This window comes from Sphaerodactylus townsendi, linkage group LG05, assembly GCF_021028975.2.
Source record: "Sphaerodactylus townsendi isolate TG3544 linkage group LG05, MPM_Stown_v2.3, whole genome shotgun sequence".
NCBI classification, from domain to species: Eukaryota; Metazoa; Chordata; class Lepidosauria; order Squamata; family Sphaerodactylidae; genus Sphaerodactylus; species Sphaerodactylus townsendi.
Genome location: NC_059429.1, coordinates 65142617 through 65167773, shown reverse-complemented (window position 1 = coordinate 65167773; position 25157 = coordinate 65142617). Strand labels below are relative to the sequence as shown.

Here is a 25157-nt window from a genome sequence, read left to right as displayed (position 1 = left end):
TGCTAAGTGCTTCTGGCCTTAACTCGGTGTCTTGATCCACGAACCTCAGTATTTACTGAGGAGTAAATCCCACTAGAGACTTTGATCCTTTTATTTCTTACATACGTTTCTCTATATGGGACGGTACACGTACTGGACGTAAGAGGGCGCTGCTTAGTTATGCTTCATAGTCTGGGCTTCAGACGCTATTCAATCTAAAACAGTCTTACTTCAACTACAACCTTGCGCTTTTCCTTTTCCTCCCTGTTTGATGAGTGGGAGGAGTTTGCTATCTTGCAAGGGGAAAAAAAAGAAAAGAAAATTCTCATGCCGATGAAAACCATCATTTTAACCTGTTACTCTGGTGGGTTGCCCAGCCCCCTTCCCTCCACAGTCTCCGGCAGCATCTGAGGGAAAAACCCTTCAGTTCTCCGCTGGGGGGAGCTGCTACTGTTACCAAAGTTAGGTGCCTGGACTGGCTTTTCTAGCTGGGGCTTGTGGTTGCGAGTCTTGCATTCTTGGGAAGCTGTGCTTGCCCTATAGTTTGTCTTGCAGCTGGGGAAGTTTCGCTGCTGGCTTTTTCACGCATCCCCTTGTAAACTGGGTGCACTTGAAGCCGTGGAAGAACAAGTAAGTATCCCTGGATCTTTCAAATCTGAGGTTGTGTTGGCGGGGAGCGAAATGTGCAGCGTTGGGGGTGATTTTGCAGCATTGATGTGACGCTGAGGCGTGCCTGGGAGGCTTTTGATTAGTACCGGTGTGATGCTGCAGGACTGCATGCTGTCCCTTCAAGCTCTTGGAGGTTGCCCGAGCCATTTAAATATTACTGAAAGTTAAGCGTCGATTGTCATGCAACTACCAAATAGCTCAAGAAGGCACAGATCCAGTGGCCACTTTGGCAGATGTTGCTGCCTGGGATTGTTTTATCTGGATGCATTTGCTTTCAGGCGAAGCCGGTTGAGATAATAGCATGTGCCGAAGATTTTCATCTTAGAGTCAGTGCATTTACACAAAAAGCAAAACAGTTGGCCGGGGGCGGGGACGGGGAGATCTCATTTCCATCTAGGCTGGATCAGAAGCGAATTTCTCTGCCTTCTCAGCGATACATTTCAGTGGTTTCTAATAGCGTTGAGCAGAAAGAAGAATGATTGGCAGGGCAAGATGGCATTACACTTGGTTTCCGTGTGGGACGGAGATCCAAAAGTAATTTTCTTTGCTTATGTGTCTGGATTTTGTTCACTAAAGTGTGCAGTGCACAAACCTTTTAATTCGGATACTTTGGAGTAAAATCAGTTTAGACTCAAATGGATTTAATTGTAAGCACTCTGGTTTGTTTGCTGATGAGTCATGAAGATTAGGAGAGCCTTTCAGTCAGGTTTGAGGTAATTTTGTGCACCAGTTCTATTGTTTGGATGGCTTGTTTACATAGAGTAACCCCTCGGAAAATTGACACATGCTAGAAATAGAAAGTTGACAGACTTTAAGGTCTTTCAGGCGATTCTACCCTGGTGCTGATTCTGGATCTGCTATAGCCAGATGTTATTGGTAGATCAACCTCCATGATAAGAGGTAACTGTACAGTATAGCAACTTTTAGAACAGAGGGTGGTTAACTCATACCATGCAGGAGTGTGCTGAAGATTTAGAATTCATGCAAGTGATGAGTTTTACAATAACAGAGTGGGATTCACTCTGAAGTAATTCTTAACTTAGGATAGGATTGCTGGAAATCTAAAGCCGTCTCAGCCCTGCTGTTCACAGAGTATATAGCACACACAATACAAAGCATCTTTTTTGCTTCCCACTTCATTCAGGAAACAGCTTTCTTTTCTGAGGTCCAGGGTGTGTGCTCATTATGCAGATTGAGTAGATGACAAGCTGTCAAATGCCTCCATCCGACTAATGGCGTTTGAAGTAACTATCAACCAAATTCTTTAGAGGGGTTAATAATCAAAGGCTGGTGAGTAAGTAACAAAGATTACGGGAGACAGTAGATCATATTTAGAGACTTCCAATTATATCCTCCCAGCAACACCAAGAGCCAAACGACTGATGCCACCTCAAATTCAAACATATTAAATGGTTGTGTTCAAAATGTAACAATGGATATTGAAGAGCTAAATACTGATTATTGATATAATCACCCCACTCAAACAAGGTTTGTTTCTTAGAACTTTGCTGGGTGGGATAAAGGTAGGGGACTGGTCTTTTGTTACAGTAAATGTATATATACCCCCAATTCAGAAAAAGGTGAAATTGGGTAACATGTAGAGTAGGTTAATTTCTTACATGCAAAAATTAGAAAGTCAGTTTCCAACAATCGATATAATAATAGCAGGGGATACAAATGCCAGAATTGGCATAGATTTATCTCATCTCCTTGTGAAAGAAGGGTTTGATCAAGATGATATCCAGCTGCTATATACCCCTTATTTAAGAAATTCAAGAGATAAAATCACAAACACAGCAGGTATTCATTTGGCCAAACTGGGATTAGATTTAATAAATTTTGGCTAAATAGCTTAATACAATTCTCAAATGCAAGCAAATTTACGTTTGTTTCACAACATGGGAGAAGTGTAATTGACTATGTACTGCTTTCTCCAGATTTGTTTCATCTTGTGGAAGATTTTGCGATCAATAATTACTTTCTCAGTGATCACCTCCCTATTGTTATGACATTCAGCTATCAACTTCAATTTATTAAAAATAATATCCAAGATCAGAAACAGTTTAAGAGAATTAGGTGGACAACAGAATTAGAACAGGAAATGGCTGCATTTCTTAAGTCACCTACAGTTGAGGAAAACAAATTTAAGATCATGGTGGCAAATACTGCAAGGAAAGGAATCAATATGTATGAGGAATTACAACAGCTAATCACTAAACATTTAGCAGGCTCTGCAGTATCTGATGGAAAAAACTTCAACAAGCCCAAAATTTTGTTTGATATGAAATGTGTGGGTATTAACAAACAAATCAGAGTAATTTACAATCTATATCGACAGACTAAGGATACATACCTATTTGAATATCTAATAAACTTAAAAGCATATTTAAATCAGACCCTAAAACAAAAACTTCAAGATAAGGTCGAACATAAATAGCAATGGTTATTCCAGACTATTTGCTCCAAAAACCCTAAACAATTCTGGAACTGGGTTAACAGTTCGATTCGTCCAATACAACTTCCCCAACATCATATTACACCAGAAATGTGGAGCTCATATTTCAATTTTGTCTTGAATGATAATGATATCCAACATCTGAGTGAAGAGACAAGTTTAGAAAATATAGCACAGTGGCCCCCAGTCATGCCTCAAGAGACTGTATCTTTAATAACTGGTCTTAAACTAGGAAAGTCCTCTGGGCCTGACCTCATTGTTCCTGAGCTAATCAAATCTAATGTAGCTTGGTGGTCACAAATTTTGGCCATCATATTTACTCAGGTAAATTCAATAGGAAAAATCCCACAATTATGGCTAAAGGCGATAATAGTGCCAGTTTATAAGAAAGGTGAACATAATGACCCTGCCTTTTATTGGTTGTTGGGAAATTAAACGCCAAGTTCTAAAATTACTCAAATGTTCACAAGAAGTAGAGATCATAGGTCATGAGCAAATAGGATTTGCTAAAGGAAATTCTAGTGTTGACCATATAGTTATTCTGACACATCTGGCCCATAGACAAAACAACACTCTGCAAAATTGTCTTCCTAGATTTGAAAAGAGCCTTTGAATCAATCTCTAGATATTTACTATGGGAGAAACTCAAAAAGAAAAAATATTGATCACAGACTCCCCTTCCTGATTAGACGGCTGTATACAAACACGTCATGTCAAATAAAATACACACATGATGGTTTCCTTACTGGAAGTATTCCTAATAACTAAGAGGTAAAACAGGGCTGCATAGTTGCATTGACTCTGTTTAACATCGATATTAGTGATCTACCAATCTAATTAGCAAACATAGACAGACTCAGTCCAAAACTGAAAGATAAACATATACCTGCCCTGCTTTATGCAGATGATACAGTCCTAGTTTCACACACTAGAGTTGGCCTCACACGTTTACTATACAAATGCAATAATTACTGTAAATTAAATAAGTTAGAACTTAATTTTGATAAATCAAAGATCACGGTTTTTGCCAACTGATGGAAGAAATTAACCTGGAAAATTGCTGGACAACAAATTGAACAAGTGAAGTACTGTAAATATTTAGGAATCTTGTTTACTTATAATCTATCATGGTCAGCCCACTATAAAATGGTATCAGCGAAATCCTCTCTGAGTGCAAATGCAATAGCTAGATTTTAATCCGTATGTACCGGCTGCAATTACAGCCTTCAACTCAAAAGTGGGTCCACAATTAATGTTTGGTGTACCGGTATGGGCATTAACTTATGATGCGGTCCTAAACACTATACATTCTAAATTCTTGCATAAGATTATGGGCCTCCCAAATTGTGTTCCATATGCAGCATTATGCATTGGGTTGGGTTCAAATACTTTGACAAGTCTGGTCTGGATCAGAGCGTAAAAATATTGGTTAAAAATTCACTACTACTCTGAACCTGGAAGCTTCTCTAACTTGATGCTGTCTGAATTAAATTTGTCAATGTGGCATGGAAAGATTATTGGAAAAATCACCGAGATTGGAGTCTCTTTAGACAACCTACTTACGCTTACTTATTCAGAGGCCAATAGATTATTGAAAGATAGGCTGCTGGAATGGGATTATCAAAAAATCTCCAATGGCTGCAAATAAGACCTGCTTACAGTTGGAGGTAAAGAATGCTTTAGTTGGAGGTAAAGGATGCATGCCTCAATACCTTCGATATTTGATTGTCCCTAGATTGAGACTTGCCCTTACCATGGCAAGGTTTAATGTAGTCCCCTCTGCTTTACTAGCTGGCAGATACCAAAGAGTTCCCAAATCTGAAAAATTTTGTCGTTGTTGTACTGGGCAAGTAGAAACACTAGAACATACATTGTACTACTGCTCAAAAAATGAGCACGTAAGGGCAAAAGACTGGGCACAGCTTTTTTTGTGCAATGTGATTGATTAGTCGATGAACAGAAACTAAAATTTCTCCTGGACAATTCAGATGCACATTATTCTGAGTCAGTTGCAAAAATTTTATCTGAGATAATTGATGATTTTAAATAAGTTTATTAGTTGTTGTCTTATTGTATGTTGTGTTGTAATTTTATGATAAATGTATATGCCAATAAAGGCTATGTATGTATGTATTTCCTCCCAGGTCATCCTGACAGTAAACATCTTAAATTTACCTCAATTCATTGAGGGATGTGTGTGTGTGTGTGTGTGTGTAGAAGGTAGCTGGAATATTTTAATCAAAGGCATTAGTGCTTTTGTAAACATGACTAAGTGTTTCTCTGGGCGTTACCAGGTGTCCCTTATACTTAAAATATCCAGATGATCAAAAATGTTTGGTTTGGTCTAATTTATATCTCAGTTCAAACTATGGTCCTGGGTTCAAAAAACTTCACTTTGACCTTGGTCAGCTCATCCAGGTCCCTGTTGCCTACTATGACTGGCAGTCCTTCACCAGAGCCCCAGGTGGAAATCTGTCTCATTACCTGCCACCTGATCCTTTATTTTAATCTGGAGGTGCCAGAGATTGAATATGAAGCCTTCTGCATGCAAAGGAAATGATCTGCCGCTGAGCCACAGCCAGGCTCCAATGGGCTACAGTCATTGTTGTGGATGTTGGAAATGGTTTTTTATTACTTTTTAAATTGTATATCCTGCTTTTCTTCATGAACAGGGACCCGAAGCAGCTTTTCAAATTGCTTCCATCTTTTCCACTTGATTCTCACATCAACAACCCTGTGTGGGTTGGTCAGGAGAAGAGATTGTGGCTGGCCCAAGGTTACTCAGTGGGCTTCAATGTCAGAACAGGGGAATTGAACCTGGTCATTCCTAGGTCCTAGTCTGAAACTCTAACCACTATACTATGCCAACCCTCACAATGATTTCTGTACATGTATACCAGCTAAGCAGGAGGTCTTCACTGGCAACTTTGTCAGTTCCAGCCACCTATTGGAGGTGGAACAAGGTGGGGGCAGATATGAATTTTGTGAGAGCCAACTTGATGATTATTTGGCTCTCTATTAACAGTCACAACCAGCACCCAAGTAATAGGAACTGCAAACGTGACATCCTTTCATATGCAAATTGCAATGGACAAGTATGTGAGTAAATGGCAGAAATTTAATTTGAACTTGCAGCATGCGCAGGAACACAGTAGCCATCTTTGTGATCATATTTTGCACTCATGCTGGCTGTTGCTTTGCCACACAAACCACTTAATTGATACTACTCCACACCATTTTGTGTCCACATTCCTGTGAAGGTAAATCAGTAGAATGAAGAGGTCCATAGCCCTACTGAAAAAATAATTCTGTATTGTGAAGCACGGAGCTCTCACTGGTGACTCACGGGTGGAAACGTTTCAGGAATACTTGTGGGACAGCCCAGTTATGTTGATGATTTCAGTATACTGGACTGCCACTGTTTGCTGTGTTGCCAGTGAGTCATTCTGGTGATCACTGGGCACCCTGGACAAGCAGTAACTTTCTCAACCATTTCAGTGTTGAATCTCTGGGTGTGTATCCAACCCCGGGATCACTGGATTGTGGTTGCTGTGTACCTGACTGTGATGGTAGTCTTGCTGAAGTCAACATAAAATTAGCTTAAATCCAAATATGTATTGAAAATGGATCACCCTGTTGGAGGTAAGGGAAAGGATATTTGCATGTAACTGGAAACTGAAGCAGCTGCTGAGGGTCCTGGCATTGTGAAGAAGAGGCAAGCAGCCACATATATGGGCTCTTCTACCGTATGTCATGCCATGATCCAAAGAGCACTGAGTCCCATTCATGCACTGAAACTATACCCCTTTCAACAAAAAGAACTATGTGCTAGCAGCTAGACTGTCTTTGTTTGAGACGGTTCTGCTTGAGTCCTAGTGTCTATATAACAGAATTCTAAAACAGTCGGTCCAGGACACGATGGATAAAGTTACAATTTTACTTAGATATTTTTGTCACTAGACCTCATCCACCATAATACAGTTGGCAATTGTGAGGTCATGTTGATGGACTCATTAAACAGTTCATCTCTTGAATTCTGAGGCTCACATAATGATGTTTACAGCAGTTGAAACAAAATTACATATAATCTCAATGCAGCATTGAGATATTTTCAGGTAACATTTTGAAATTCCACATTGACAGCTACTTCGAAGGAGGGGGGTGGGAGAAAGTGCTGTCTTGCAGATGAGTTTTTGAAGCAATAATGTTGAAAAAATGTGTGTAAAGTGCCATCAGGTTGTTACCGCTGCTGCTCGGGTAACAATAAGTGATTTCAGCTCAGCAACTTAATGAGGTGCAGGAAGCCGATGATCTTCAAAGCAAAAGGATTTTATTTGGAGATGGTGGTCACAGCTCGGGCAGGAGAATCACCCTCTTGCAACCAAGTGCAAGGGCTTTTATTCCCAAACTTCAAAGGGGCAAAAGGGGCAGGTAGAAAGGGGAGGTGAGGGGGCAAATCCTTCACCAAACACCAATAAGAAAACAACAATACAAAAGCAAGATACAATTACAACTTTGAATGGGATCACGAAATCCCACTGTCAAACGTAGTCCCGAGAGATCTCGCAATGGTGCTGAAAGGAAAGTGGATAAGGTCCATTCAGGAAATCTAGGTGGGCTTGCTACCGCACCCAGCTATCTTCTTTATCAGATGGCTGTTTCCTTCAGTAATGCCCTGAGGCTCCCGCTCCTCATCTTTGCAACAAAGAAAAGTTCAAACTGTCCAGTGATGGTCCCTGCACATCTTCCAACGTCTGGGAACTCTGGGTTCTGCCATTAGATTTGATTTGCAAGTCCAAAGGGGGTCTTTGTCTTTGCTAAGGAGTCGGCTGGGTATTGGTCTAAGCTGCATTCCAAAGCCAACTTCCTTGTCCCTTAATATCAGTCTCTACAGGCTGCTGCTTTTACTGAAAAACACAAATCTTAAAATAACATTTTTAAATTAAACTTTAGGGAACACAGTACAATACAAACACATGAGAATCTCCTAAATTAACAATAACAAAACCTTAAGCTAACGGGGGAACCTAGTCAAACTAAAATCCTAAACAGTGGGCAAATCCTAAATCCAACTCTAAAGGGGCTTTTATTACATCCTATATGGGCATAAACAAGAGGGAAACCATATAACATTGGCACAATCATACATATACGCTCTTTGGGATCCTTGTGGAGGCTTCTGAACTACACCAGTCTCTGCATCTTGACATGGAACCAGTGTAGTCAGGCAATCTGACTCAGGAAAATATTTTGTTTATTTTCCTGGGTAGTAACAGTGTTGCAGCTGACTTATTGTGACCCCAACAAGGGGTTTTCAAGGCAAGGGAGAGCAGAGGTGATTTGCCATTGTCTTCATCTGTGAAGTCTTCTTTGATGATCCTCCTGTCTGGTACCACCCCTTGTTAGTTTCTGAGAGTTGATGAGATTGGGCTATGCCATGCCACCTTCTCTACACTAAGTAATTTACCAAAATCTATTTGCTTCATGTTTATTCCAAAACACTTAAAGCACGAATCCTAGATTCACAAGTCTGTGTGTCTTTGAATGCTTGCTCAGTCATGATTCTTGCTGGGTGATCTTTAGCCAGTGTCTTGCTCTCAGTATAACTTAGCTCACAGAATTGATGGCAGGGTAAAAGGGAATAGGCCACACGCATGCCACCGGAAGTTCCTTGGGAAAAAGGATTGAATACATATGTAATAAACAAAATGATTTGAACCATGGAATATTGAAAAATAAGAGTATTAGGAAAGCATAAATCTGAATTCCTGTCAGCCATGAGGGCCAAAGTGGGGTTGGAAAGGGGATGTATACTACAGCCATATTCCCTCATTCACTTCTGAAGTGAAAGTCAGGAATAGTTTTTTTAAAATAAAATGGAACATGCAGACAAGGATCACTAAAGCTGACCCCTTCCTGCAGCTTTTCTTGCTGTGTTGCTGTTGCAATTTCAAGCACTTCTTTTGTAGCCTTTCTCACTTCAGTTATTGAACTTGGGCTGGAAAGCAAGAGCTGAGAGCACCGGAGTGGCGTGAAGTAACTTGGGGGAGGGGCAGGGTTTAGCAAATGCCCTCACCTTATGGAAGAGTTGAGACAAGACCCTCAGTTTTCAGATTTTTATTTGGCAACCGTTAGTGTGGGGGATCCACTCCACCTGGCCCCCAGCTCTTTTCTTTTCCTGCTAGCGTGGGCTTGGGATGCTGGAAATGTCGTTGTTTCAGCTGCAGCTTTTATGCAGGGAAAGAAAAAGAAAGAGAACTTTATTCTGCAAAACTGTCAATCTCTCTTATTTTGTAAGCTATAAAAATTGTGTTAAGCTGTTAACTTCCCCCACAAAAATCATTCCAGAAGGCTGAACTGGAAGGTGTTTGCCAGGTTGCTTTAAATGCAAAAAAGAAAAGAAAAGAAAAGAAATTAGTAATCTTGTCTCAGCAGAATTACAATATATTCTCAGGGTCCAGCTTCTTGTATTTGGTTTAATTTTTCCAGTCCTCAGATTCACAAGGACAGGTTCCTATTTACCTCACTCATGACTTTGTGTTTACCAAGCGACTAAACCCACATTTCACCAATAAGGAACAAAGCTATATAGGCCTGTCTCGTGGATCCCAACATGTCAGCTGACATAATTGTTGTAGTTTCAGGAAGGCGTTAATTATATTTAGCACTTACATAGCACATTCAGAGTGCTTCACATTCACAATAAGTGGCCAGCCTGCATCATGAGTGGTACAAGTGACATGGGCTGGGAACAAAGACTTGTGACTCTCCTGGGGTTGGATGCAGCCTCCTTGCCTTTGTAATCAAAGCTCCCCCCACCCACCCCCGACCCTGGTCCTTTTTCACCAGCAGAAAAGTTGCTTGGGTCCAGTCTCTGGATTAGAGAAAAAGAATTTACCTTAGTGCAATCCTGTTCACCCTTCTGAGGGCTATTGAAGGTAATAATGTAACTCTGTTTAAGATTGCATTGCATGTCTTCGAGTCAAGCAGACCAGAACCTCCATTTGCATCTCCCATGCTACCCATGTGTGTTGCAGTGCCTTTAGATGGGATTACTGAAGTAATTTCCTTGATGTATGGCATAGGGGCCAAACAGGTTGGCCACTGCCAAATATTATGTCAGCAGCCTCCTTAATGATCTCATAATTTCTTCCCCAGATCTGCACCATAGGGTGGAATTGATATTGCAGATGGAAGACTCAAGACACCTAACATCAACTGTGGCTTAGCTGAGATTTGAACTGGGCCCTGGGGCCTTTCCAGTTTGCACTTTTAGGCACCTATCTCCATGGTTTTCATGGTGTGTAGGTAATAGTTTCAAAATATCTGCCTCTCTTCCCCTTTTCAAAATAACGATCAGCTACGATCCTACAATATACATGCAGTACTGATTGAAACATTATGTCGGGCTGCCAACTCTGGTTTGGGAATTTCTGGAGTTGTCAGGGTGGAGCTTAGGGAGGGCAGAGTTTGGGGAGGGGAGGGACCTCAGCAGGGCATAATTCCATACAATGCACAAACTGAGGCAGAGGAACTGATCTGTAAATCCAGATTTCCCAGGTCCAGCTGGAGACTGCCAACTCTAACATTATTTTGGGCCTTTGCCTAGGGGAGGAACCACTTGTGATTCTCCCTCCACCATGCTGTTGATGTAAAAGATGAGCTGGGAAGAAGGTCTCTGACCATGCTGATCCTGTGGGTTCTTCTGAAATTTTAAGAAGTAATCTGTGCCATCCCAGAAAGGCTGCCATAGACGGCTATTTCCTTCCCCCCCCCCTTCCACCGGGAGTCTTTTTTAAAACCAGAACTAGAATATTCTTTTATTAACATGCTAGTGTAAGAAGTGCAAACAGGTTCCTTGAATTCTCAGCTTTCATCTTTTAAAAAAAAGTCTTTAGCCCATCCCTTTGCAAAGGTACAAGGGAAGGCCTATCATTGAAACAGAAGAAGCTAGAAACTTATTTTAGAAAAAAAGAAAAGCGAGTAAGCCAGCTGGGAGTTCACAAAATCTGTTACACCTATTGTCGCAACAGTATATTGAATAGTATTCCAGTGCCAATTTAAAGCAATCCCCCAAAATGGTTGGTATGGGTTTTCTGGGCTGTGTGGCTGTGATCTTGTAGTTTTTGCTCCTAACATTTTGCCCATATCTATGACTGGCATCTTTAGAGGCATGTCACAGTAAGAGGTTACTGTAACATGACTCTGAAGATGCCATCCATAGATGCAGAAGAAGGAGCAAAATTACCAGACCAGAACCAGACGGCCTGGAAAACCGACAGCAGCCATTTGGTTCCAGCTGTGATGTCCTTTGACAAGTTGCAAAATCCTTGATGACCAAGGGATTGTCAGATCTGGCCTGGCAACATGCTTGAAAGGGCATTGATTTGGAGGCCCAGGATCTTACATTATATGATTTGTGCAGAATAGAGGGAGATAACTTGGGCCATTATGCCCTTATGGTCTCCCTTGCATTGAGTGTTCATTCCCTTCAGGTTGGATTCTCAAATACACATTTCACCCTCTCCTGAAAGTACTACACCTCAGATCAGAGAATCTCCATGCTTTCTGAAATCTCTGAAAATGCAACTCTTCCTTCTCCTTTGCAGGGAGAATGTAGGGAAACAGCCTGCTTTTTGCTTTTTTCAGGTGTTCTCGCTCCTCCCCACCTTTCCCTGCCTACACAACAACAGTTTCTCCTGCTCTTTCAGCCACCAATTCCAAAGGATCTAAAGGGCTATTTATTTTCATGACTAGGGTCTATCTCTGGATTGATAGACCCTGAAATTGACATAAAACTTTCATGGTCTAGTGAATTAATGCTAAAACACAGATAGCGCCCCCCCCCCCCCAAATGAGGAAGGCAGCCAGCATTCTTCCCAGACAGAGGTGGCATGAAGAGAACAAGGAAGCAGGTGGTGGGCTAAATGGTAGATTGGCTCAGCTAGGGACACTTCACAGCAGGAAAATTCCAGGTGTAAACAAAAACCCATGGGAAAAACCCATGATGAAGCATCAGCCCTGGGGTCAGTAGGGCATGCATAAAGGGCCACAGACTCCAGGTGGTATATAAGGAGGTCAGAATCCCTGGTGCCTATGATTTTCATTTGTGTTTTTGGACTCTTTTAATTAAAACTATTTTTTAAAGCCCAGAGTATAGCAAAACTGACAGTAATGAGACATTCATCAATATGCTTTTAAATTGGAAAAAATATTAGCAGGCTCTCTTTAGTGAAGAAAATTGTAGGGGAAGTAACAGTGAAGCTTTTTAATTATTACAATGATAGAGATGTTACTGTAAGCTTTGAAACTTCTTGGCAGAATCCTGGTATCTACAGATATTTAGAGGCTTTCTCTAAAGAGTCATTTATACAAAAAGTCTGAGCCTGTTACCCAGTTCTGCAAGCAAATTGTGTGGTTAATTAATTAGTATTTGTTGATACAGTATGTGTAATGGGACCTATGCAATATAGCTTTTGCAGTGGATTTCAAAAGGGTTGACACACCACAGCTCTTACGGATGTTCCTTTGAGGGAATAGAATATTGTAGGTATACATTTAAAGAGATACTTAATTAATAGAGACGGAAGCAGCATCCAGTAGAAGGAAAGAGCCAGAGATACTTTGAGTTGCTTTATATATTACTAATTTAAAAGGGTAGGGTTACATGGAATAAAACAAATAAATGCTGTACTGCTCTGTTGCATATTTACAGTTTTAACAGGTAGTGGATTCAGCCTATTCGCACCAATTCGGTAGAACCGGTAGCTAACTTTTTGTCTAGTTCAGAGAACTGGTTGTAATCCCACCACTGAGTCCTATCAGAACCAGTTGTTAAATTATTTGAATCCTGCTACTGGTATTAACTATATTTTTCTCTGTCCGTGTGCTCCTCTTTTGAAACAAAGAAACTGTTAGCTATAGCTTCTGATGTATGAGCTCACTAGCATGTAAGCAATGCCTATCAGACTGACCAATAGCCATTCAATAGGTTAGGTCATAAACGGTGACTTCAGCAACTTGTTTACGTACAAACAGTTAACCCTTTCATGACTGGCTGTGATGGACACTTGCAAATGCCAACAAATTAGCCTTGTTAGTTTGTTGGGTCTCCTTAAAGACTAACTGATTTATTGCAGCATAAGTGTCCATAGACTAGAGCCTGTTATCAAACAAACATGTTTTCTAGGAGCTAGATCAGGGGTAGGGAACCTTTAACACTCAAAGAGCCATTTGGACCCGTTTTCCACGGGAAAACACTTGGAGCCGCAAATAATTTTTGACATTTAAAATAAAGATAACACTATATATATAGGGTTTTTTTTTACCTTTTACTCCGCTCATTCTGAGAAGCGCATGGATGCGCCCGCCCTGCTGCCTGCAGGGTGGGCAAGGATGAAGCCGGCGGCTCGGCCTCGCCGGCCGCTGGGAAAGCGCCCGCCCTGCTCCAACGGGGCGAGCGAGAGAGGAAGCCCGCGGCGCGGCCCAGCTGACCATGGGCAATTGGTGCGCCCGCCCTGCTGCCTGTGGGGCGGGCAAGGATGGGGCCGGCGGCTCGGCTTGTGGAGCCGCAGTGCAAGGGCAGAAGAGCTGCATGCGGCTCTCGAGCCGCAGGTTCCCTACCCCTGAGCTAGATTAAAGGGAGAGATGGATTCCTGTTCTCACTGGCCCAGATTATGGTCTGAAGGCATATGATGCAGCAACCTTACTGACCTAGGTCTGGGTCTGGTCAGTGCCTGAATGGGAGACATTTGGGGAAACCTTAGAATATGAAGACAGTATATAGAAATGCCATGGAGAAGGAGAAAGCCTGATCTCTGCAATGACTGATTGCCAGACCAATAATGAGCATTTGTGTGTATTAACTGCTCTCCCAGAGGCTCCTCACTTGGCCATAAAACACAGTACAGAATCAGCTATGAAGTTGCCTCATGTTTACTTGAACCAAAACATCATTTGGACTCCATCAGCATGTTCATAGTGTGGGGCACTGCACTGGATTTGCTAACCGGCTTGTCTACAACTTTAATAAATCAGATTTTATCACATCTCTTCATTAAACATGGATAAGATCTTGCACGGCTTCTTTCATTGACAAATAATTTAACTTTCCATCCATCTGGCCTAACTGATAAATTGCTGCATAAGAAAAAACAGTGAGATAATTGTAAACTTTCTTTTAATGCATAATTATGTACTTATTCTTTAATAACAATTAAAAATTAAAATTAATTTTTTTTAAAAAAGATAAATTGCGGCATAAAATGTTCAGTTTCACTGGTCTGGAAGACTATACATTAATCCTGGATATTTTTGCTTTTATCATGCTGCATCAGATTTTTAATTATACAGTTTGGAATAAATGAAAACATATGACTATTTATTATTAAAAATTATAGTCTAATGGAATGTCAGTATCTCTCCCCCCCCGCCCCCCAAATTTTAATGCTGCATAAACCTTCAGGAAACACCAAGTTTCTTTTTATTAATTTTGTGTCACACCCGATTTTTGTAAGTGTAACTACAACAATGACAATTTTCAAATCCGAGATAGTAAAGGTTTTTTCCTCGGTAATGGAACATTTGCAGTTTGCAAAGAACTGCTAAATAATTCAGCATTTGGAATACTTTTCTTCTTTCATTTCCCTTCACCCTTTTATTTCACTTATGACCATGTGTATTGTGACGGACGTCTGATTCATATAAAATGTTTTTGTATGGCTATCAGTTCATCAATGCAATTACAGCCATCATATTATGCCAGAGATCTATGGGTACATCTTGTGCAGCTTCCATTTCAAAATCTAAACAATATTGCTAGCTTCAGTTCTCATGGGATTTCTAAGTCACAGCTTGTAAGGTGCTGCTCATCTTCACTACAACAGTTCTTTCCAGATCTTCAAAAGCTTGCACAGCCAATTTGTGGAGGTGGACCATGATTGCATCTCCTGCCCTTTCCCCAGAACATGTTACGTGGAGGGTCAGAATTGAGCCTATCCATGTACAAATATATTTATTCAGAGTATTTTGTTAACCTTCTTTTCTGAGGATCTGGTATTGAGGTAGATTATAATGATAGTAAAGTGACAAGAAAGTGGTATCAGAAGAATCAGGAAAAAAACAGGGGAGGTGGGGGGACAAAAAAACAGAAGTGAAAACTGGAAGCACTACAATACATGTAGAAGTGGGGGCTAAACAGAAGCAATATTGGAACAGAAATGACCAAAAGAATTGCAGAAAAGCCTCGTATAAAATCCAGAAATAAATCTACAAAAGTGAGCTTGGTATTGTAGTCTCTTCTTTGATTGCCAATCCAGTCCTTTGTCTCCATCAAATTCACGCACTAATCCTGGTGTGTGTGTTATACTATAATGATATTTGTAAGGCCACTTGAATGGTTTGAGATTTGGCACTGTAAGTAACTTTACTGTGTCACAAAATGAGATCTGAATCCACATGACCACTGCTGTCATCCTCAGGAGCTATTCTTTAGGTCCCGCTGCCTAGAAGGGTGGCAATGTGAGAAAGGACCTACTTGGTCGTAGCACCAAAATTATGGAACACTTTCCCTAAGAAGATCTGTCTGTGCCCCACTATCATTGTCTTGCACCTGTGGGTGGGTGGGTGGGTCTTAACTGTTCCACATGGCATTCCTTCACTGAGTCTCCTTCCTGTGTATGTGTTTAACTGTGTGTGTGTTTAACTGTGTACGTAGTGTGTGCCACTATTTTTATACTGTGTACTTTTAAAGCATATTTTAATGTTTCTGATCGTTTGCTAACTTGGAGCTCTTAAACTGGGTGCAAAGATGGCATAAAGCATTTAAATAAATGAATATATTTAAACTTTCATAAGCAAGAAGAGAACATGAATGTTTTAAAAGTCATGCAGTAAACCTTGATTAATTGTTCTTGAATTCATGAGAAGGGAGAGTAACCTGAGTGTTGATTGGATCACTTGTAATGATCTCTCTGTTTCTGTTTTGTTACAGCATGAGCCAGGAAATCGAAACTGGTTTCTTGTAAATTTTTTGATTATCTGGAGACCTCTGACTTTAAAATGGCTACTGCTTCTTTGCGTCATGGAGTAACTATTGCTGGCGCTATCTTGCTAGTGACAGGAACACTATGTTTCGCTTGGTGGAGTGATGGTGAGATGGTGGCCACATCAAGCAGTGATGTCATTCCTCGTGGAGAAGCTGAACCAGTGATAAGTTCTTCCTCTTCTAATGCAGTTCTCAGGTCCATCAGCTTCCTCTGCTGTGGGATTGGTGGGCTCCTCCTCCTTTTTGGTCTCCTCTGGTCAGCAAATGCTGGAATTGTCTCTCAACGCTACCAGTACCATTTTTCCAGAGACCTTCATTACTTCACTGTTGAACCCCTTGAAAAACAGATTTGCAGGTTAGCAAGATCTTTGCTACAGAGTTTGATAAGGATAGGTTAGAGTTATCCATTTAGCTAGCTAAGAATATTTGGCACAGAAAAGAAAATAATGGTCCAATATTTCAACTATTAGGTTATCAAAGAAAAAGAGACAACACTTAACTTGGAATAACTCTGCTTTAAATTACAGCTGTCATCCAGTGTGTCTCAGTAAGGGAAGGAGTAGACATTCTGAAGAGGGGTGCTTGCCTGCAAGGAAATCTGGGTGTCAGACATAGGATTCCCTCAATCTCCAACTGAGCTATACCTGTTTTATCTGTTTTTTGTATTAAGTTTTTATTTTATTTTATTTGCCCTTCTTGGAAGGAACTCTAGGCAGAATACATGGCCTTCCCTTCCTTCATGCATCAAGATCTATCTATCAGGTTCTATATCAAGAATTCATTTAGTGACTTGTTGCATTATAAAATCGAAAGACAATAGAATCGAAGACAATAGAACTGCTAGATTTTGATGCTGGTATTCTAGGAACTAGACACGTTCTATCTATTTGGGACTGACACCGCAAAATATGATGATAGCTCTCAAAATGTCTCTTGTACTCGAACGTAAACTGGTTTTTTTCTGGTCTCACTAATAGGGTTTCTAATATGTGTTTGTATGCATTATAGTTAAAAATATGCAACAGTATCTACAATGCAAAGATCAAATTGTTCATGACAACATCACTTTTCATTTGTTCCTTATACCGAGACTGATGTAATATCTGCTATGACTAGCCTTGTGGCAAGGTTTCAAGTTGTCTCCTTGAAAAAGAGGAAGTGAGATGATAAAAGGTTAAGTGAAGGGTTTATTTAAACACAAGCCATGTTTGCTCATCAAAGCTCAGTGGAAAAAGCAAAAGCAATATATGAATAGCGGCTGTGTAATTCATCATGACCAATGGGAATTTTCATTGTTGATGCCCCATACTGTGGTATAACATAAAAATACCTACTTTAGAGATACAAACCAAACTGCAGCCATAGTCAACGGTGGTAACATGTTCTTATGACATTTGCACAAATGATGCTTAAAACATTTTTGAATTTCCTACCTTTGAAGTTCAAATATAACACACTTATGGTGCATTCCTGAATTAAACCTTTTTAAGATCAGTGTGCTCAGAAGGGAATAACTTTGTTTAAGCTTCTGCTATTAGTAGACAGAATGTATATTACATGTAGAACTTGTTGCTTTTTACTTTCTGCCTTTTAACTATTTACACATGTGCTCAAAGAAGCTCAGAAATTATTTTAATGTCATATGTGAAAAAGTCCTTTGTGAACTTCTGAAAAGTGTTGATGTGCTTTTCTTCCTCTCTTTCAAGCCTGGGGAAGTGGTTTCAAAATTCTAATACAGCTAGCAAATCTTGGTGTGAATGCTTTTGTAAAAACTTCTAAATCAACAAAATACTTTTATAATTTTTTTTTTTTTTGCTATCGGTTATGTTTCAGCACCTGGGAAACCGGCAGTATTCCTACCTATGAAGAAGCCTTGAATTGCCAGCCTGCTGAAAATGCCCTAGACTGCACACAGTCTCACAGTATGAAAGAAAACAGGCCACCCTTGTATCAAGTGGCAGATGAGAATGACCTGCGACAAGGCAGTTGTAGACGCAGCTCTTCTGACAGTGCTTTGTTCCGGAATATTCTACCAAGGCTAGAGTCAGGATCTTGGGATGATGCGAGCACTGTCTGTGACACCCCACCTCCTAGCTATGAGAGTATCAGCTCATGCAACGGATGATCTAAGGATCGGGTTTATTGTTGATTGAGAATCTTTAGGTTGCTCTTCAGTGCATTTCACTGCCACCTATCTTGTTTCTTAAATGAATAAATTCTGGCTAACAGGCATGGAAAAAGTTAAATAGCTATAAAATATATATTTTGTAAGAGCTGCTTTATCTTTTGTAGGAGCTGCTGCCTTATGATCAGAGATCAGTCTCAGCATAGCTTTCTTTAGTGACTGATGTGTATACAGTAAGCCTCATGTATCTAAATGCCCTGGAGTCCATCCAAAGTGCATGGATAGTTAACAGCTATGTGGGACTTTTGTTGACATGCAGCTAAAGTGTTACAGACCGGCAAGGATAGAATACTGTGAATTTAAGTGACCAGGCTCTGTGTAAATGGCATGTGGAAATTAGAGAGTTCTAAAGTGTTTCTAGTAAATAAAATGTTTGTCAATTGGAAATTACATATACTTTGTATGCATTTTTGGTATAGTGGCAACATTTCTTGATTTCTTCTAAACGTCTTCCAATTTTATTAGAAATTGTCAGGAAATGAAATTATTCTGAACGTGGTTTAAACTGTATTCCACCTACAACACATCGATCTTGAGTATGAAATCTGTCCACCAAGGACCTTCAACATCCTTTAATGCAGCATTTCTCACAGTACCACAGATAGTCTCGGACTCCCTCACAGCTTACCATGCACAGCTTACCGCAGATTTCCCAGTGGTCAGACCTTGTGGCTTAGAAATGTTTTCTGTGAAATCACTCGGCATGCTTTCTTTCCCCGTTTTTTGGGTGGTGGGGGTGGTGATGGTTCCCCTTGTTTCTTCAGTTGCATTTATTCTACACAATACTGTTGAAAACATGTTATATCTGATGGTGGTGGGAAAAAGGAATCACCTTTTTTGTGTGTGCAGGCACTCTAGTGTAACTGTGCAGTTACATTTTGAAATGGCAATTCAAAAATGTCTCAGCCTCCAGTTCTTCAATTGAGAACTGCCAACTCAAAATGGGAACTTGTCCTAGACAGACCCTCACTCATCAGAGATGGAGGTAGCTCATAGCAGACTCAGTAGTTTAATGTAAGTGAAGTATCAAGTACAGAAGGGTCAAAGCCAATACCAAAGTCCAAACTAAGGTCAAATCAGAATTGCCATGACAAGAACACAGGCAGGGGTTTCCGAATTTTATTCAAGTACAGAGGGAGGTAGCAAGGCCAAGTCCAAAGTCTGAAGCAAAACCAAAACTGGATTCGAGTGACACGAGCACAAGCAGTGGCTTTCAAGGCAGAGCATAACGTTGCTGCCACAACGCAGCTTGGTTTCTAACTCCTTATATACTGAGTATCCCACCCACCAGTACATTACCTCATGCAGCTGTGTAGCTTCAGTCTGGCTCCTGCAAAGATTTCTCATTGAAACCAGCTCGCTCTGAGCTGGGGGCCTGTTGCTGTGTTTTCTTTCCTGTAAACTGGCATACAGCTTCCTCTATCATTGCTCCCGGAGCTCTGGAGACAAGGGGGGTGAGTGAGCTGGCAATGCCTCCTCTACTTTGGTGTCAGGAGAACTGGAGAATCTCAGGGCTGGGGCCTGGCTGTGGCTCCCAGTCTGCGCATTCTGTCTGAGTTTCTGGACTTGATCCTTCAAGGACTACTGAAGTTTCTGCCTGAGCCTCTGGACCAGGTCCTGCATGTATTACTGAAGGCTTAGGCTGTTTCCGCACGGCCCATTAATGGCGCCCTGGGGACGGGATAAACGCCGTCCCCAGGGAGCCATTCGCACAGGTGGCGCTGCTGCAACGCAGCAGAGCCGACCTGACTCCGCTCCCTCTCCCCCAGGGCGGCGTCAAGCCGCCCTGAAAAACAACCCTTTAAAGGGTTGTTTTTCCTTCAACAGCGTGTTCCCGGCGGCGTGGTGCGAACAGCACCGCCGGGAACACGCTGTTTCCCTTCCCCGTCCCACTCACCGTGTCCCTGTCGTCGGCCTGCTGGCCATCGAAGCCCCGCCCACGCTGTCCTCCAGGGGTCCATGCGAACGTCCTCCGCCTCCACGGCCGTGCGGAAACAGCCTTAGTCTCTAAGCTGGTAGGTTGTCTGGAATCCTGGGACCAAACCTGTGCCCTCTCCCACATCTGAATCCTCATCCAAGGAGTCCCCAGACATGTTGGATTGGGTCATAATGAAGCCCAAACAACTGAAACAGGGACCATTATCCGAAGAACAGAAATATGTAGCCCCCCACCAGAAAAGCACATTTTCCCACCAAATTTTATCTGCAGTAACCCATGATTATTACTGCCTCAGCTCCCAATTACATGCAGCAATTATTCCTAGTACTTTTAAAAATCGCCCAGGACCCCATCGTTCTATACCTGATGCAGTTCCCCCTTCAAAATTGCTGTCTGCCCTAGTGCTACATTGATAGTTTGATATAAAATTGGCAAAAACTGATCCAATCGCCCGTGCTTCTTCGCATCTGTGCCTGAATGTTAACATTGCACGTTCTGTGTTAAATTGGCAAAGCTGATCCAATCGCCCCTGCTTTTTTGCATCTTTGCTTCAATATTACATTGATAATTTGATATGACAGGAGAAAAGGGTTTTTTTAAATTCTTTTGAAAACACAGGTGGAGGGGCAGAGAAAATGGCTGAAGTGGAGGCTGGGCAACTACATGGGGAAAGGATAAGGGCCAGGTGTTTGGTGGGCTGAGAAATAAAGACTATTTCAACATGATCTCACACTCAATGGAAGCTGGCTTGGCAATGGATTAAAAAATTGGTAAAAGTACTTGGGAAAACAGCAGATGAAAAATGAAGGGAAAACGTTTACAGAAGCAAATGGAGGGAAAAACATGCAGAATTCAAAGAAAAAAATGGTAGCATTTAGCAACAATATATGTTGTAAACGATTTGTGAGGAAAAGGCTGGTGTTTGTAGGCCAGCAAGCCTAGCATTAAATGTTCCCTGTCCTTAATGTGTGAAAATGAACAATGAAACAGTTTTTCTCTGGACCTGTTGGCAACACTATTTGTTATTGTACTGAATATCAAAATCCACAATATAAATCTGTGATGAGATGCTTTCCAACTCATCAGTTACCAGGGAACAATATGTTAAAAAATATAATAAGGATCTAAAAATGAGAACTAAAACAGACACACATATATAAAAATGTAAAAATACCAATGAATAGAGAGACAACAATCTTCTATTAAGGACACTTAGAATAAGTCAGTAAAATCATAAAACCTTTAGGATAAAATATACATATGTATTTGGAGATATCTTCAACAACCTGAAAAAAAAACTTATCTGAAATTCAAAGGCATTGTGAACACAGTGGAATCTTCCGTCACATGTTCGATCAATTCTTCCTTCAAATGAAAGAATGGGTTGTGTGGGTGTTAGACAATGGATCTGGCAGCTTCAGGAATGCAATTAAGTCCCTGATATTTTTAGCAGGGTTGCACCCTTTTATAGGTTAAAGGGAAACATTCTGCTCAGAAATTAACTTTCCATCATATTAGATTATCTTAAAATGACTTCTTGTTTGAGTTTTCTTCATACTTCCTAACCAACAGTGCAAGCCTTGCTGAAAGTTAAGTCCTACTGAATAGACCTTCGTTGGATTCTTAGATCTGCTAAGGATTGCGTTCCAAATGTAGTTTATATTTATAAAACAAATCAAGCGCAGCCTCTCCCTCCAGTTCTCATGAAAAGTGAGTTGTCAGTAGTTGTTTTACTGGTCCTGATTCTATGCGTTTGACAGCTGCCAGATAGGACTGAAACAGGAAAGCTCCCCCCACCCTGCCCGCATCACTTCATCCCATAAGGGGGGTTAATTCTGGCATAATTAGCTTTCCTTTAAGAACACAGGAAAGGAGCAAGACCTAGTGACCATACAGCAATTAAAACCATTTTCTTTACCATCATAAATTCTACTGAAGAATTAACTCTCCTTTCTGCATTGAAATGTTATCAGTATCCCAAAGACTGAACAGTGTAAGAATTGACAAATGGTCTGGGTTGAAGTAATCTTTTCTTTTAAAAAACTGCTCTTGGGTGTTTGCTTGTGATTTTTTCAAAGGAAGCAAAATGACTTATGCTGTGATGAGTGCAACTTCTCAAGGGGCTTCCACACAACCTTAGTATAGCTTTTGTTGCAGTAACGCTTTACTCCTCAGTTATTGCAGTAATTACTGTTGAAAGCTGTCCCAACACTTTAGGATTTGTGATTCCTCAGTGGTACTGCAGTGTTACATCTGGCAAATTTATCCCTGGGAAATCCACAGGCTTTGTGAATTCACCAGAGGGAAACATGTGGAAGGGACCATGTGAATAGTTCTGAGAAGCTGAGTAATTACCAGTTTCTTCTAGGACAGAAATAGCTAGCTAGACCATCCTTATCAAAGACAACATTGTCCGTACTTCCTTATTGTCACCATTCTCAGCACAAGCTGTGAGAAGAGGAAATTAGTCCAGACGGGGAACGGTGACAGCACAAGAACTGAAGCAAACTGTTTTCTATGTCACTTTTTGTGCAAACAATGGCCTTTTCCGCTTTCACAGCTTACCACAATTTTTTCCAGTGGCCAGACCTTGTATCTTGGAAATGTTTTCTGTGAAATCATTCCACATACCTCCTTTCCCTGGTTTTATTTTGTGTGTGTGTGTGTGTGTGTGTGGGGGGGGGGGTCCCCTTGTCTTTTCAATTGCATTTATTCCACACTACTGCTGAAAACATATTACTTGTGAAGGTAGTGTCACCTGTGATGCAGAAGAAAAATCATCCCTCCTTTTTCTTTTGTACATTGCTGTAGTGTTACTGTGCAGCTACATTTTGAAGCAGCAATTTTAAAAAATGACTCAGCCTCTTGTTCTACTATTGAGAACTACCAACCCAAAATGTAAGCCAAAACAACTCTTGGAGCAGGTGCAATTAACTGAAAGAACAGAAATATGAAGCACCCCCCCGAACCACATTTTCCAAACAAATTTGATCTACAGTCAAAGATGTAGGTAAGTGTTTTTTCCCCTTGGGTTCAACCCCCCCCCCCCATTACATGTCCAAAGCTCCGTCCCCGTTTGTTTTTTTTTGTATTTTGTATTTTTTTGTTTTTGGCCTGCAGGGGGTGCAGCTTTTAGGCTACCAGCACCACAATTTCAGGGATTTGTTGGGAGACTCTCCTGATGATAACATCCAAGTTTGGTGAGGTTTGGTTCAGGGGGTCCAAAGTTATGGACTCCCAAAGGGAGTGCCCCATCCCCCATTGTTTCCAATGGGAGCTAATAGAAGATTGGGGCTACACCTTTGAGGGTCCATAACTTTGGACCCCCTGAACCAAACTTCACCAACCCTGGGTGGCATCACCAGAGAATCTCCTAAAGATACCCTGAAAGTTTGTTGCTGCTAGCTTAACAATTGCACCCCTGACAGCAGGCACCCTCCAAATTTCCCGATTCCCCTTTGGCATGGATTTAAAGGGAGAATCTGAGGTCCCCAGTTTAAACATTGAAAGTGATGCTGTTTCAGGGTGGGGGAGAGTCCACCCCAAGACAGCATAACTTTCGATGTTGTTTTAACTGGGGACCCCAGATTCTCCCTTTAAGGTGGATTTAAAAGGAGAATCTGGGCTCCCTAGTTTAAAAACCATTGATTGGGTGTGGATTCCAGCATCACAGCAGCCACCCACTGGAGGGTGTGCAAAACTCAGATTTTTCACCAGGCTCCATTTTCCCTAGCTATGCCTTTGCCCAGAGGGGAGGGCAGAAGGGACTGCCAGCTGCCGGCTGGGAGCCCAGCCAGTGGAGGCAGGCAGGGCAGAAGAGTCTGCCTTAGAGAGCTGCTTTTATAAGCACTGAGGCTGGGGGCGGGGTTTGGGGAGACATGGCCTCACCCCCAGGGGCAGGTGGGGGCATGGCCCCTCTGAACCCCCCCATAAAAATCTATACCTACGGCACTGCCTACAGTCTGTGGCTGTCAATTTCCTTCTGCAAAAAACAACTTTTCTTGTTAATTTCACTAGCTCCTACCTGCAGACACAGTTGAGATGAAATTGACAAAGATGACGCAATGGACCTGGATTGTAATTTACATCATAGCTTATCTTCCCAATCCACTTATCTCTGCCTGAATATTCCATTACAAGTTCTATATGAAGCTGACAAAACTGATCCAATCAACCATGCTTGTTAATGTCTTTACCTAATCACATTGATAATTTGATATGTTAAATTTTTTTTTAAATCCTTTGCAAACGGAAGAAGAGAGGGAGGAGAGAATGGCTGATGGAGAGGTTGGGCAACTACATGGGGCATAAATATGAGTCAGGTGCTTGGTGTGGTAGAAAAATAAAGACTGTTTCAAGGGAAGCTGGCACATAAGTGGACAAAGAACATTATGGCAGAGGTGTTCAGGAAAACAGTGGAAGAAAATTGAAAGGAAAACATTTCTTAAATGGTGGAAAAGAAGTATGGAATTTAAAAAGTAGCATTTGACAGCTGTAGTAAATAAGTTCTGGTAAATTACTTGTATGGGAAATGCCTGTGTCTTCACACTTGCCTAAACACTTGGGCTCATGAGTTGTCTATATTCCATTGGGTTGGGTTGCTCACATTTTTTTGAGAAAAATGAGAAGTTCCACTGTACTTTGATAAGGCTGTGCTTGCTTTTTAAAATAGGAGATGAACCTTGCAGGAAACATCAGACAATTACTTTCACGCCTTTATCAGCAAGTGACTCAGCAAGTTGGGAATAGATTTAAGATGAATTTATATATTTCTGGATCTTGCCAAGAGGGCATGTAGAAAAAACCCTGCATTTTGTTAAAAGTGTGGTTCTTCCCCATTTCAATACACCATTCTAAAGGGATCATCTTGGAGACATATGTAAGA

The 25157-nt window shown here is 41.2% G+C and overlaps 1 protein-coding gene across 1 annotated transcript; it reads left to right on the top strand.

Moving 5' to 3' along the window:
• The first annotated feature begins 275 nt into the window (after positions 1 to 275).
• TMEM61 (transmembrane protein 61) lies at positions 276 to 18725 on the top strand. The gene is made up of 3 exons (XM_048495949.1): positions 276 to 609; positions 16095 to 16503; positions 17982 to 18725. Exons 2-3 carry the CDS (start codon positions 16163 to 16165, stop codon positions 18271 to 18273), a joined length of 633 nt encoding a protein of 210 aa, XP_048351906.1. The 5' UTR covers positions 276 to 609; positions 16095 to 16162; the 3' UTR covers positions 18274 to 18725.
• Positions 18726 to 25157: the final 6432 nt, after the last annotated feature.